The sequence below is a fragment of the Ovis canadensis genome, chromosome X, assembly GCF_042477335.2.
Source record: "Ovis canadensis isolate MfBH-ARS-UI-01 breed Bighorn chromosome X, ARS-UI_OviCan_v2, whole genome shotgun sequence".
Lineage (NCBI taxonomy): Eukaryota > Metazoa > Chordata > Mammalia > Artiodactyla > Bovidae > Ovis > Ovis canadensis.
Genome location: NC_091727.1, coordinates 19,590,617 through 19,606,143, shown reverse-complemented (window position 1 = coordinate 19,606,143; position 15,527 = coordinate 19,590,617). Strand labels below are relative to the sequence as shown.

At 37.3% G+C, this 15,527-nt stretch overlaps 1 protein-coding gene across 28 annotated transcripts in view; it reads left to right on the top strand.

The window, feature by feature from the left end:
- The window catches only part of BCLAF3 (BCLAF1 and THRAP3 family member 3), a 56,286-nt gene that overhangs the window by 14,820 nt on the left and 25,939 nt on the right, over positions 1 to 15,527 (top strand). For 14 of the 28 annotated variants that reach the window (XR_011446290.1, XR_011446287.1, XR_011446288.1 and 11 more), the window contains 6 exons: positions 16 to 90; positions 2,536 to 3,105; positions 3,477 to 4,133; positions 12,259 to 12,434; positions 13,949 to 14,063; positions 14,775 to 14,838. Coding sequence is in view for 21 of the 28 variants with exons in the window: in XM_070291417.1 (XP_070147518.1) it covers positions 50 to 90; positions 2,536 to 3,105; positions 3,477 to 4,133; positions 12,259 to 12,434; positions 13,949 to 14,063; positions 14,775 to 14,838 (1,623 nt within the window). In the remaining 7 variants the exon portion in view is untranslated. The remainder of the gene's footprint in view (positions 1 to 15; positions 91 to 2,535; positions 3,106 to 3,476; positions 4,134 to 12,258; positions 12,435 to 13,948; positions 14,064 to 14,774; positions 14,839 to 15,527) is intronic. The other 14 variants (XR_011446292.1, XR_011446291.1, XM_070291420.1 and 11 more) reach the window with 3 other exon arrangements.

Genomic DNA, 15,527 nt, shown 5'->3' with positions numbered 1-15,527 from the left:
TGTGTTTCTTTGCAGTGTAAAAAGAGGATAGTGGCTCACGTGTCAAAGGATGGCACGGTCACGCTCTAGATCCCCCAGGTGGAGGCACAGGTGAGCAGTCCTTAGTTAAGCAGAGTAAGCATGAGTTTGAAACATGCTTCAACAGTTTTCATTTTGTCATTTTCAAGACCAAATTATAATGTGGAAGAGCTTCAGAAAGAAAAAGGAATGCAAAGAAGTAAATGGTTTGAACATGGAGGGCCTCACAGAGGTCATTTGTTTCACCCTTTTGTGGTAGGCTCTGGTGAGGTGGCACAAAAGACCCTGCCAAGCTTAGTGCCTGATTTCTGGGTGCCTTCTCAGAACCCTTTGTCACCAACTCTAAAGGGTCTGCTATCATTCCCTACTTGCAGGCTAACAGATTAGTGTGTCACAAGGCACTCTTGGATCAGAGACAAAAACCTTTACTACTCATGTGCAGCAGGCAGCTGAGCTTCCTGTTCCTGTGTTCCTGTTACCTCTTGTCTTCCCAAGTGGATCAGACAGTAAACAGTCTGCTTGCAGTGTAGGAGACCTGGGTTCGATCCCTGTGTCGGGAAGATCCCCTGGAGAAGGGAATGGCAGCCCACTCCAGTACTCTTGCCTGGGAAATTCCATGGACAGAGGAGCCTGGTGGGCCCCAGTCTATGGGGTTGCAACCAAGTAGTCACTCACAACTGAGTGACTAACACACACACACATTACCTCTAGTCCTCTGAGGGTGGGAGCTGCTGACACAGCTGAGGAACCCAAGCCCCATTAAGGACAGCAGGGAATCCTGCCCAGTCTTTTCCTTGGAGGAGACATTATCTTGTTATCCTGGACAGCAAACACATTGGCTCTCTGCCCCTTAGGGAGGCCCTGTCCCTATCTTTCCAGGGAGTTTGCCTTGAAACAGAAGCTCAGGAGGCGTGCAGAGCACTAGAGACTCATGGAGTGTCCCAATAGACTCCTTGGGTCTCTTTTGTCTCTTCAGGAGAACTGTAAATGATAGCCACTATTTCAGCAGTCTCCTTCAGAAGAAAGGGGCTCTGTGCAATAGAACCCTGATATGAGGTATAATATCAAAGCAGTACTCAATGTGAGGTAAGGATTAAAGTAAGAGATTGAGTATTTCGTCAGTCTGGAAGACCTCAGCCTCTGGCTGGCAGCTTTTCTCCTTAGCAGTAGAAAAGATGGAGTGTTCCAGGAAGTCCTCAGGGTCTTCAGTTGCTTCTTCCTGTGAAGAGTTGCAGCCAGCTGGATGAGAGTCTCTGCTTCAGCTGAATAATGCACTTGCCAGTGCATCTAGTTTGGTGACTCTAGAGGGAGAGATTGTCAAATCCAGTGTATAAGTCCTGGTATGTACATGAGGAAGATAAATCAGCCTCCTTTCTTGTAGGAAGAACCCAGACATGTCACCAAATGGAAAGAGTTTTACTCATGGTTGTTTCAACTCCGTGGCAGCTGCTGCAGAGGGGGTGATAACAAAAACTGCAAAGATAGCTGCTGCATTGGTTAGAAGACATTAAACTCTCAGGAAGTTGGGAGATTGGATAAGTCAGATGGGAGGAAAGGTCCCCAGGTGCAAATTTGAACCAGATGGTAGTACTTCTCTCTCTTAACCTTAAGACTGGTTACTCAGGCTGGTTTCCTCAGATACAGAAGCCTTCCTCCTCAGTTGGAATGAAAGGTTCCATGTTGGCAGTGCTCAGGTGTTAGAGAAAGTAGTTACAGAAAGGACATGCTGTCCCTGGAGATCATTAAAGCTGCACTAAAGCACACATTCACAGAAGTAAAAACTATGATTCAACAGCACTTCCTTCATTTTATATATAAGGGGACAGGTCTGGGACATAAAACTTATTTATGTCAATAGTAATAACTGGAGGGACTAAGCATGAGGTCCACTTCTTAAGGTCTTCTTCCTCCCACCACCTCCACATGCTGTTTAAAGATGTAGTTTTTGCTACTTGATATAACCTTAGTAGAGAGAATAGACAATCAGTTAGGAAAACTGTGAGATCAGTTTGGGGTCTGAGTTTGGATTTGATATGCAACATAAACTCTTAGAATCTATTTTGATTTCAGAGATTATGTTCGGTTTTCCAGAGATTCTCCTGCACACTTAATTGTGTGAATCTAACCCTCTTTCTCCTTATTTCTTACTTGACCATGGAACCTGACGTAAGCTTTTGTTGACAGGCCCTTTTGCCAGAACTTTGCTGTCAGCAGTCTTCCAAAATGGATCCTGCTGCGTACCTAAGCTGGTCCTCCTCCAGTAGTATGGCTGTGCTCAGCTCATTTTGATATGTACATGGGGTACATTAGTTCAGGTGAAAAGAGTATGCATGTTGAATTGGGCAGAAGCATAGTCAGGCTCCCAAGTGAACAATTTAGAATACAGATACCAAATACTGATGAATCTGAGTGGAAGAGGCAGGGGAAAGCAAACGTTTTATTTGGATAAGTCACTGTAAGACCAACTTAGTGTATTGTCTTTGAATGGACTAAACTTTTCTGTATTTGTTTACATAGGTCTTTAACACCAGTGCCTAGAAGTTCTGAACACTACAAGCAAAGATATGAGCATTATGGCTACGACTATAGGAAGGATCCAAAAAGACACATCACTTGGAGAATGGACAATGAGAAATATGGACAGAGTAAACCAAGGATTTCTTCTCGTGAAAATATATATTACCGATCTTACGAGCATAGATCACCTTCCCCAAACATAAGAGGAAACTCTTCAGAAAAGTTTTATACTTATAAGCCTCCCCAAGTATATTTACCAGAAAGAGGAGATGATAGTAACAGAAGAGCTCAATATGTGCCCAGACACTCAGAAGGTATATTCTACAAAGAGCACCAGAGGAGTTGTTATCCCCAGAAAGCACAAGGAAGGTATATTCCTGATGACCGCAGAAATAGAAGAAGTGAAAAAGGAGGGACACCACCTGTGAGATCAACAACAGATTCTTTTAGATTCGAAGGATATTGGCATGAAGATGAACCGAGGCACCAGAGGATACAAGATGAAAAATACTCTCAGTCACTTAGAAGAGGCCCTGAAGATTTTGAGAAAAGGAGCTCTTTTCAGAAGAGGTATAGAAAAACATTAAACTAGCATAATTTGATATAAAGCCTCAAATGAAAAAGTCTGTTTACTTTATGGTTAAAGAGAACCTTGAAAAGCTTTTGTCTAAAAGATCAAAAGCATTGTAGTGTAGTTTTGGTCTACTGATAGTAGTGAAGTGTTTATTTTTAGAGTAAATCATGTAGATGGCTAGAATATATTTTTTTAAAAGATGCTATTTTCTTTAAGTACCTTGTGCATCTATGAGCTGGCTTAAGGGATTGTAGGTTAACTTTCCACTACATTTTGCATTTAAAGCCATGCTGCCCAACATTCCACACATATAAATTCTCACTTTCTTCTCTCTAGTGCAAATGTAAACTGTTTTATGTCAACACAGGTATCCTGAGGATCATGATTTCAGAAAATATGGACACACATCAAAAAGACCTCACGATGTGGAGAGGTATGAAAACAGAGAGCCTGTCAGGAGCCTGCAGTGGAAATCCAGGCATTTTTCTGCTCCTTACCAAGAGAAGAAAGATCAGCGGAACCTTGAAACCCAGACTCATCGATATGCTCCAAGGGAATTCCCAGAGACCAGTTCAGCAGCCAAGGTATCCTGTGATTCTCGCCACAGATATCGAAAGACCTCAGATGGCGACAAGGACTTTTATGATGGAAGAGCTCAGAGGTACCCTAAGGAGGAAGATAGAAAATTGGGTTCTCAAAAAGGCCCTGTGAATAGAGAGTCCAGTTGTTCTCATGCTGGAAGAGGGAGAGAGACTGAAGGTGGGCAAGTCAGAGAATCTTCTAAGCCATCAAAGAAAGACTGTGCTGCCTTAACCCACTTAGATAAAAGCGATGTTGATTCGAGATCCTGTAAGGACACACGGAAGGACAAAATAAAGAAAGAAAGAGCTGGCAGTAAAGACAGCAACTCTTCCTGTAACCAACTTGATAATAGTGATTCCGACTTGAAGCCTTCATCTGTCTTTCTTAGGAAGAAGTCACTCACAGTTAAAGTAGATGTGAAGCAAGCACAGAATAGATCTAGGTATTGTCTTCATTTTTTCTTAATGATGTGTAATAACTGTTTCTGCCACCTTTATTTTAGCTTTGAAAATAGAGTTCATAGTGTGTTTAGAGTTCATCAAGTGAGGGGGTGGGGATTGCCAGATTTTTCAAAAAAGCCCTGTAATGGGAATTAATCCCATGATTTAGTAATACAGGATGATGTCATGTTTATTTCCGTGTTTGTATCTCAAGATGCTTTTGGGGTGCAGGGCATTCTATGGAGTTGGTCCTCTTCATGAATTTACATGTTTTTATGTTTCCACATTTTCTATACCCACAAATAGGCCAGGTCATATTCAAGGAGACCTATTCCTTGCTCAATTTCTCAAAGCCTGTTTTCCCTGTTGCATGTAATTCAGAGAACTTTTGGCCTGGAAGGGACCTTTCAGCAGGCCCTGATATTACAGAGAAAGACCGTGAGGCTGTGAGAGATGAAGTGACTTAGATCTGAGTCCGTGCCTGTGGCTCAAATCTATATGTCCCCTTGTGTCTCAAGGAGGTGGATGACTTAACTTAACTTGCTACCATCTCAAAAGGAGTGGAGCTCAACCAACTAGCTTCTCCTAGGTAGAGGAATTAGGCTAGAGTCTAGAGAGAGGCCAATTTGTAAGACATTTGGTTTAGCGCTTAATGAGACTTTAACAAAAAAGACTACTTTCGTAATAGGTTTTATTCCTCTAAAGTGGATTGCATGCTTTGTTCTATTACCTCTGTTTATATAGATTCTGAGAATAATAAGGCACTGACACTTGGATGCATCAGCTAGTCTGTTTGTTATCTTAATACACTACCAGTATGTGAGTTAAAAAGTGATGGACCATGTTGATTTGATGCATTTATGTTCACAGTTGACTCGTATCTGTACTTGAAAAAAAAACTAGAGGGAAAAAAATCCAAGGTTAGAATGTAAAAGTGAGGGTGGTAAACCCATAGTCTTTTTTTTTTTTTAATACATTTGTTTCTTTCTTTAAAGTTAGATTTGACTGTCCTTTTCCTGATATTTTTTTACATTCATTATACTTGCAAAAATATCTCAAAATATACATATGCATATTTATATGTACACAGAAAGAATTTATATATATGATTATATTAGAAGAAGTTGGACAAATAGAAGGGAGGGGGGAAATCACCCATAATCCTACTACCTTAGGACCATTTTATTAATATTTTGATACAGCTTTTTGGGGCTACTTTTCTATATGGCTGTCATAACCGTATATAACCATATATATGATTGTCATAACCCACTCCAGTAATCTTGCCTGGGAAATGCCACGGACAAAGGAGCCTGGTGGGCTACAGTCCATGGGGTCGCAAAAGAGTCAGACATGACTTAGTGACTAAACGGCAACATTCTATTTTATATAATATATCTTAAGTCACTTTGTGCTTTATTTCCTACTAGTTCTTAATCTTAAGAGTATAAAGGCTCTGCTGCTGCTGCTGCTAAGTCGCTTCAGTCGTGTCTGACTCTGTGCGACCCCACAGACGGCAGCCCACCAGGCTCCCCTATCCCTGGAATTCTCCAGGCAAGAACACTGGAGTGGGTTGCCATTTCCTTCTCCAATGCATGAAAGTGAAAACTGAAAGTGAAGTAGCTTCAGTCATGTCCGACTCTTAGCGACCCCATGGACTGCAGCCCACCAGGCTCCTCCGTCCATGGGATTTTCCAGGCAAGAGTACTGGAATGGGGTGCCATTGCCTTCTCCATAATGGCTCTACTAGTTCTTAATCTTAAGAGTATAAAGGCTACTCTGAGCATCAAGTTTAAGGATCTTACCTTAAGATTTTTCTCTTTCTAACCTTATATTATGAAAATGTTCAAACATACAGAAAAGTTGAAACATAATTGAAACACAATTGAAACATAATTGAAAGTTGAAACAAAACATACAAACATATATAGGTGTACAGTCGACACCTATATACCCACCTAGAGTCTACAATTAACATTTTACTATACTTCTGTAATCACATCTGTTCATCTATCATTCCATCTTAATTTTTCACTGCATTTCAAAGTGAAATACAGAAGATACAAGTACACTCACCTTTATATATTTCAGTATTTAATATTTGTTTACAGTTTTTTTTTCTTTTGAGGTAAAATTACATGCAATCAAATCACAAAAATCTTGAATTTTTACATAAAAGTACAATCACAAAAACTTTGAATTTTAAAATAATAGTAAAAGTAATTTTTAAATAAAAGTTAAAATCTTGAATTTTTAAATATTTAATAAAGAAATGTTTTATTCTTAAATTAGAATTAATAAGTTGGCTGTAACATTTTTAAAGAATGCTAGAAGTAACAATTTTGAAGAATTTTATTTTAGTAGACCTCATTAAAGATGCTGAACACTGTTAATTTTATAACGATGTTGAGAAATAGAAGCTCGATCTTCATCATGTGTCACAAAAATGAGCTTCCTAAAATTGAGGCTGCTGTACCTTTGTTTTGAATTTATAAACTCTCCTTTTGTGAATTTCATGGCCCATTAAGTGGGACCTGTCAGTACATGTTTGAATTACCTGACAAGGACCTATGGAATGGTTTGTGTAATAAAGAGCTTTACTGTAAGTTCTTTCTAAAGACTTGAAGAATTTTGGTTCTTCATTTTATACATTTGTTTAAAATGTATAAATGGTGGTTCATTTTATACATTCGTTTCCTTTCTTAGCTTGGGTCAGGTTTTAATACATGTTCTTTGAGTTATCAGTGCAGTTGAAAACATACAGTTGTCACTTAGTGATTTTTATTAATAAATATATGCATCTTTTCAGTATGGCAGTGCATCATAATCAGCAAAAATCTTTCTCTCTGATTATAATTATTAACTGATGAATGAATGTGTAAGAATTTTGTGGGGTTGAATTTAGTTATGTGTGAACTGATGAAGTGTCCATAAAACAAAGGTATTGATAGTTCATATCCTCAACAGCCATGTTCTCAACTCCCAACATAAATTAGATTTCCTTCTGCTTAATAAAACTGAAATAATCATAGAGTGCAGATAGGTTATTTGTTGGTTAAAATCTAGAGTATACACTTTTTTTGGAGATACTAATAAGGCAGTTCATTTTATACGTTCATTTACTTTCTTAGCTTGGGTCTGGTTTTGATACATTTTCTTCCAGTTATCAGTGCAGTTGAAACCTAGTGATTTTTCTAGGTATTAGTTTGTATCTAGAATAGCAGTAGGTGACACTTCTTGAATGTTCAGTGCATAGTTAATACTTCTGTCAACATAGAAGTAACAATTTTGAAGGATTTTATTTTAGTAGACCTCATTAGAGATGCTGAACACTGTTAATTTTATAATTTGATGTTGAGAAATAGAAGCCTAGTTGACCTAGTGATCTTCTAGTGACCTACTTTGTCAGAAACTGCATTATCAGAGGTAGAAGTTACATATGAGTCATAACTATGTTTCAGAATGAAGAGCGTCACAATATGAAAATCTGTACTAAGGTTGTTATGAACTCCAAACACTCACTGTTGTAGACATCTGAAAGTCATGGGGCAGATGAAGGGAGTTTGGGTTTACTACTGGACAGAATAGGTGAGAGGCTGAACCTTGGTCAGGCTAGGAAGTTGGTGAGAGGAGGGAAGGAGGGCATGCCAGTCTCCACAGAAGAGTAAGCTGGGGCAGGTGGGCCTGCACTGAGGCTCCTTTGACTTCCCAGGTGCTAGCACTAGGCATCTAGAATGAGAAGGTTGGCTAGTGAAGGCAACATTGGACTGACTGCCTCAACCATATTTGCATTTAATCCTTTTATTTCCCAGTGAAGAGATACAGAGAGGGCATCCCTGACCCTACCCAGTTTTTCCCCATTCTAAAAGGGGAGTGAGGTGGATGATGAGCCCCAGAAGACACTGGAGCCCTGATGCTCCGGGCAGACAGGTGCTGCTTAGGCTGGGGAAGAGTGAAAAACCACAGCTAGGATAGAAGGAAGGTAACCTAATCACACAAGCTTACCCGTGATGGGCACTTTTCAGCTGGAGGCAAAATAAGCTGGGTGGAGATATTTTTGTGATACACAAACCTGCTAACTTGCTGCTAGGTATCACAAAAATCTTAAGAGTTTTTTCCTTCTAATATTTCTCATATATATTTTCTAAACTCAAAAATTAATTGAGAAAAGATTCCCTTTCATTCCTATGTTTCGCTCAGTCTTCTCTTAGTACCTCTTGGGGGTCCTAGTATAGGGAGGTAAACTTTGTTTGATGTTGGGATGCATAGGTCTTTGTTTTCCAGTAGGTCACTGCGCAGTTCCATAACATTGGGCAGGTCACCTGTCTATGCCTTTTGGGGCCCAAATTAACTGGGTGTTCCTCTAGGATCTGTGAGTCTGCTTCAGTTGGTTATGTGTTGATAACTATTGAAGCTAACTTGACAGGCTCATCATAGGATTCTCTGAACTTTTGAATATATTTGAGGTTTTCTCTTATAAAAAATGAAAAAATTTAAATTTATCTAAATTAAGTTAAAATTTTTTGAAGTAAGCCAAGAAAGTTAAAAAACAAAAATTGATCTCAGAATTTTTAAATCTGTCATCTTTTAAGGTGAAACTCATCATTTCATATTGTGCCAGTCATTTTTCATTTTATCATTTTTTTATACAGCATATATTTTTTTGAGGACCTACCCTGTGAGACAATCTGTTAAGGTGCCCTGGGACTATGGATCCACATAGGATTAGGTTTCTTCTCCCCTGGTCTTAGAGGCAAGAAGATAATGTTGGTAATACCATGGCACAGTGGAGTGATGTGTGAGGTGGTGTATGATATGTGATTCGGATGATCCCAAGCTGGGGGATTCAGGGAAGGCTTCTTTCAGGAGTTGACATGTGAGCTAGGCTTTGAAGGTTGGTGTGTTTTAGACATGTGGAGATGAGATGAAAGACCTTTTATATTTATAGGTTAACAAAGGCAGAAAACACACCCAGGAACTTTGAGCTGTGCCATTCTGAGCAGTCTAGGGAAAGGAAATAGAAGGGCAGGAGGTGTGAAAGTAAGACCACCACACTGCCAGCCTGATGTAACAGGATTAGCTTCTGGGAGAGGGCTCAGTTTTGGCCACCTTCTATCAGATGTCTTGAAAGGGCACTGAGGTTGACAAGGCCAGTTACGGGACTTTTGTGAAAAAAAGTAATAATGAGATGTTGAATTAAGGGAGTAGCAGTCTCTCTAATCCATTTCCCTCAACTCCAAAAATTCTAAATGTGTTCTTAGGAAGACAGGAACAAACTTATGATTCAGAAAGTGCTTTGTGATAGTTATTAGCTAGAATAAAACTGAGAAAGGAAAACTTTACATGTGTCATATGAATTTTGTTACCTATTATAAACTTCCAGAGAGCAGGAGATTATCCGTTGATTTTGGTGGTTCGGTTTTTGTTATTGTTGTTTTGCCAGGCAGTTGGTTTTTTAACTGTGGAGAAGAGGAATTAAGTTTTAATATAGTTTTTTTTTTAATGTTTTGTTAGTTGTTATGCGTGGCACTCAGATGAACATCAGGTGAAATATCCTTAAATAGAGAAGGAAAACCAGGGTGAAGTTGGGGGAGGGAACAGAGAACCCAGAAGATTTAATAGAATACAGGTGATGGCTATATTTTAATTTTTAAAAGTGTCTAAAATGCATCTCAAATGAGAACATTTGGTCTTTCCAGTTTAACTACTTGTTTTGGGGATATTTTGTGAAATTGTAAACTTGTTGATCAGTAATGTCATGGGAAATACTAAAATATAAACGAAGGGGTGATTAAATTTGCAAATGAAACTACCTAGAACATTTTGCATTTTGAAGTCTCCAGAAGTTTTTCCTTATAGCAAAAGTATAGTTATTTTTAAAAAACAAAATTTCAGGTTATATTCTTTTCATGTATACTTTCTAGAAAGATGGTCACTTTTATATTTTTTATTAAAAATCTTATGGGATATATCTAGAGAAAAATTTTAAACTGGTAAATATCAATAATTAAGTATAGCTTCAAAGTATACCACAGTATTCCTATGAATTGAGAGTTGGACTTGGGAGTGGGGAGATAAGAGTTATGACAGTAATCATAAATTACAAGTAAATTTTAATAATTATCTGGTGAAAAACTGGAAGCCTTTATCAGCTGGTTTTGTCTTGGGGGAAACTGAGACAGCAGTGAAAACCATTGTCAACTGATTTCCCCTTATAGATCATTTTTATAATTCTATTTAAACACCTTATTTTTCTCCTGTAAAAAAAAAATGTAAAGCTGTTTTGGGGGTATGGAAGAGCTTTTTGTACCATTAAACCCCTTTGAACAGAAAGCATATGTAATTCTTTTTTAAAATTTATTTTTTATTTAAATTTATTTATTTTAATTGGAGGCTAATTACTTTGTTAGTAGGGGTTGTTACAGGGCCATTCTAGCTTTTAACATTTATCACTAAATGTCTTTTACTAGTTATCAGATATAGAATGAGAAGCTTGGAACAAATTAGGAGGAGAAATGGGCCCTCTAAAGGTCTTTCTGATTAGTCAAGGAAACCACAGCAGTGGCATCAACCTGTGGCGTAGTCACTCATCCATGTTTCTGCCTTGGCAGGGAGTCATCTCAACAGGGCTGATTTAAGAGGGAGCATGAAAAATCAGATGGGAGGTTTTCCTCTGAGAAGTTGAAAATAAGCACTTAAAACCATCTTGCTAGAAGAGTTAAAATTTTCAGTTAAGAATATCTTTAAGCCCTTCATAACCTTGGAGCAGTTTTAGATATATGGCTATTAAGTGATGTCAGTAAATAAATATGTGCATGTGTACACCCACAGCCCCAAATGTATCCATCTGATTGATTTTTGTTGTATGAAGAGATATTTTTTTCTAGTGGTGCTGCTATTATTTAAAACATATTTCAGGGCTCTCTCTTGGATTTATCTTCGGATTCTGAAACATCATCATAAAACACCCTAGCAGTTGTAAATCTCAGTTCTTTGAATAATGAACTTATTTTTTAGGAAGAGCCAGAAGCTATTCAGAGTTAAATGCAGAGGAGTGAGATGGGTATAAGCTGGTTAGTGCTGTTTTGGGTCCAACATGAGGAATAAATATAAATAATGAGGCATTTTCTTTTCTGATGCATAAACTGCCTAGAGATGAAGAATTTGAGTGGTTTTAAGCAGGAGTAGCATTCTTAGAATAAAGTATACTTTCCCATTATGACATTTGGAAGGATTACATGCAAATGAATGCTTAACCTCGGGGATGAAAAGCAAAACAAATGACATCTATTGTCTCAGTATCATGACACCTTCTGCATAGAGGTATTACAAAGATTAATATTTGTAAGCTCTGAGCCCCTTTGTTTGGCATGAATAATTGTTATATGTCATAATCATGAATTTATAATGGTACTTGAGGGTCAGGAAAGTGCTTAATGAAAGTTATAAAGATTCAGAAAGTATTAAAATGGTAAGATGGTTGGGGTTATATTATAAATGGTAGTATATCCTTAAGGATATATTTTAGGGTGAACAGTATCATTGCTTCTCATGATCATAACTTTGCTAACAACTAAGGCTATTTTCTGAGAGTTCAGTGAGACTTTGTAAGTGATTAAGCTAAACAGAATTTGATTTCAAAATACTAGTCTCAGCTCATTACTGACATAGAAGTTTAGGATTTTTATGAAGTCAGAAACATTATTATGTTTGATATCAGCTTGTAAAGAATGGTAGTATTTCAAGATAGTGTCAACTTGCTGGCTTTATAGTTATATGGACATTTGGGAGTAGAAAATAATCTGATTATATTTTGCATATTGAGTGTCTTCAATGCCATGCTGTATTTTTTGAAGTAAAAATTGTTTAGCTTAGAATTTTGAAGATTTTATTATTAAAGTGGCAAATATTTGATGATCTCTGATTTGAAAAGGAGAACTCAAAACTGTGTGCCTATAGCTATTTTCTCCTGCTCATTATTGTACATGTTTATGGCATACAATTTAGTGCCTTAATTATAAGAAAAAATAAACATTTTTAGTTTTATAGTTATCTTGATTAATTTTAATAAGTTATTTTCTCAGTGAATAGTCTCAAATTTAGTTAAACATTTACAAATTATTCTAGGGTTGCTTCTAGCTATTCCACAGAGAGACAGATGTCACATGATTTGGTTGCTGTTGGCAGGAAAAGTGAAAAGTTTCATCCAGTGTTTGAACATCTTGACTCAACTCAGAATACTGAAAACAAACCTACAGGAGAATTTGCTCAGCAAATCATAACTATAATCCATCAAGTTAAAGGTTGGTATATTTCGCACATACATTAGGGATAACGCAAAAATAATGTACTGACTTTTCACGAGATATAGGTAAATATCTGATATTGTAATAGTAATTATTTCATTATAAGTTAAATCATTAATTAGGAAATCTGTTGAAGAAAGTAGCACATATTAATTCAAGCCAGTTGTTCTTTTTTATGTAGTTCAATAATCTGGTGCTTCAACTCATAGTAGATTACAAATTGAAAATTATAAAAGAAGAGGTTGGCTGCTGCAAAGGACAGGTATACTGAGAGCAGAGAGAAACAATAACTGATAACCCAGTAGAAAGGAGGAAAGAACAAAAGCCAGATATGAAACTCAAGAAGCTCGAGAAATCTGGACGTGTAGGTCATTTGGTCATATTCCTAAAGCCCCCAAGGGTGTTACTGGGACTTTGTGTCATAAGGGTGATGCTAAGTGATCAGTAAAAGACTCCAGTATTATTTGTTATACTTTATGATGTCAGGGAATTGTATAATTAATATTTTAAAGGTTTTCATTGAGTTGTGTTTTGCTTTTGCTTCTGGCCAGTTTCCATTAATTGGAAAATTTAGTCATGTAGAATAACTTTCTTTATTGATTCTGTGTAATTAAGGCAGTTTTGTGTTTTATAAGCTAGGATCTTTCGTGAATTTCAAATTTTTAATTTTATATTTCTTACTAGATGATTGTGTTGATCTTTCTTACCTTCTGAAAACATTTTGCAAATGAATTATTTTCTCTGCAGCCCTCAAACTAAAGCATATATTTACTTTAAAGGATGCAGTTTGAAACAGTTCACCTTCTCAATTCCAGCCCCTCTCACCCAAAGGAAGTGTGGTCCTTGGCAGAAAGGAAGCTGGTATTGCAGAGAAACCCAGGAGATTGTCCCAGAACAGGAACAGTACGTTAGGGAAAAGGATTGCTCAAGTAGCTTTCTCATGGGTCAAGTGTATTATCTTTCTCTCTATTCTGTTCAAAGCTTGTAGCATAGGCACTTTGAGAATGTCTTCATGAACTTCGGTTAACACTAAGTAAAATGGCGTTAGGAAGCCTTCTGTGATATGTAACCATAGCATTTAGCATTTGTTCAGAATTGTATTGATGTTTTAGGGTTGTTTTTGAAATTATTTTTGCTCTAAGTGAACTGTAGAGCTCTATGCCAGCTTTACTTCCCACATATAGTAACAGTGAGGAAGCTCTTACCTTGGAGAAGAAAGGTCCTCTCTCTGAAAAAGCCAATATTTTTTTTCCCCTCTGGCAAGTAAGCTGGAATGCCAAATAGGAACAGAATCTTTGCATTCATAAATCCATTTACTGTTGCTTGAGCTTGGAAAAAACATGTGAGCACTATACATTAGTCTGTGAAATAAATTTAGGTCCCATATTTTTAAGAGAAAGCAGGTTGGATGTTTTTTTTAATACTCCCTTACTCCTGTGCTTATTGTATATATAACCTTTTAAGTGGAATCAGTTTTACACTGAGATAAAACTTTTTGTTTCCTTTTGCAGCAAATTATTTTCCATCACCTGAAATAACTCTGCATGAGCGTTTCTCAAAAATTCAAGTTAAAAAAGCTGCAGATGTAAATGAAACTAAGTTGAGCTCGGATCCAGAAATTCACAGGTAAAGACTGATTATTGTACGTCCATATAACTCATGGGAATAAGTCTCAGAACAGATGTGGGAACATGCTGCCTGCCTCTTGGGTTTACTGTAGACTCTAGAACAGCATTTCCTGCCTAAAACAGGACTGACCCAAGCAGGTACTAGGCCAGTGCACTTTGATAGACTAGGTTGTATTAAAGCCATGATTAGCATTGTTTAAATGTACAGGACTTTGAAAATATTTACCTACCTAACTTTGATTCTGCTGTGTCTATAGTAATTGCCTACTGAAGTTATCACTGGAAGAATGAAAGACAGTTGTCGAGCCATTGAAATCATGGGTTGCTTCATGTCCTCAGAAATGACTGTTCTGAGGGCAGCCGGATGAAAACATATGTCTTCTTCTGCTGGCACCTGTCCAAGCAGGTGGTGAACCCTGTCTTGTGAGCTGAGCTGAATCAATGTTAGAATGCAGTAGATCACCGGAGCCAAGTTTAAGGTTACACAGACTAGTGATTTGAGAACTACTAAGGCTTCACTGTGATGTTGTTTACAGGATATGTGTGTCCTGGGAGACTGCCACATAGATGAAAAACCACCTGGTAGCAGATTTCTTTTTCTTCCTTCAAGACACACCAGCTTTATTTCAAATTCCATTCTGTATTAATGGAATCGAGGTATCAGTGTATAACATAATTATTTAATTGTAATATGCCTTTATTATTTTAGGAGAATAGATATGTCTTTGGCCGAGCTTCAGAGTAAACAAACTATGGTATATGACTCAAAACAGGTAAGTGAATATGGTTTTTGATGGGGGATTATCTTATTGTTGACAAACTAACAGGAAAGGGAACTGGTCATTGGGAGCAAAAAAGGTAAAGTGGGTGAGGAAGGATGATTAAGACCCAGGAATCTGAAATTTACAAAGCTCTCCAAGTGATTCTAGTTTTCAGCCAGGTTACAAAGAGAACACTGGCAAAAGACAAAAATATTCCCTAAGAGAGACAGTCCCTAAGGATTTTACAGCTTTGTAAAATTGACATAAAATTATAGTGTTTAATATTCATCCCAAAACTTCACAGTGTAAATCTTGCAGAAAGTATGTTGGATACCTTTTTTTTTCCAAAGCAGTCATGTGGGATATATTTTTAAGTTGTATGTGGAATGCATGCAAAGGAACTTAGTTTCATTTGATACTGCCCTTCCTTTTACTGAAGATTATATGAAAGATTCTATGGAGTATAAACTAACAAAATAATGAAAATAATACTTTTTTTATTGTTCCCACCCCTGCCACCTCCCCCTACCCTCATTTCGTTGCTAATTAGAAAAACTATCTTAACTAGCCAAGGGAGAAGAAAACTGGCTCTTGTTTTAGAAGAAGTATCAAGTTCTAAAAACCCTGCTAATTATTCATTGAGAGTGAAGAGTTCTTGTAGAGGAGAGATTTTAATAAATACATTTGTGATAAAATATATA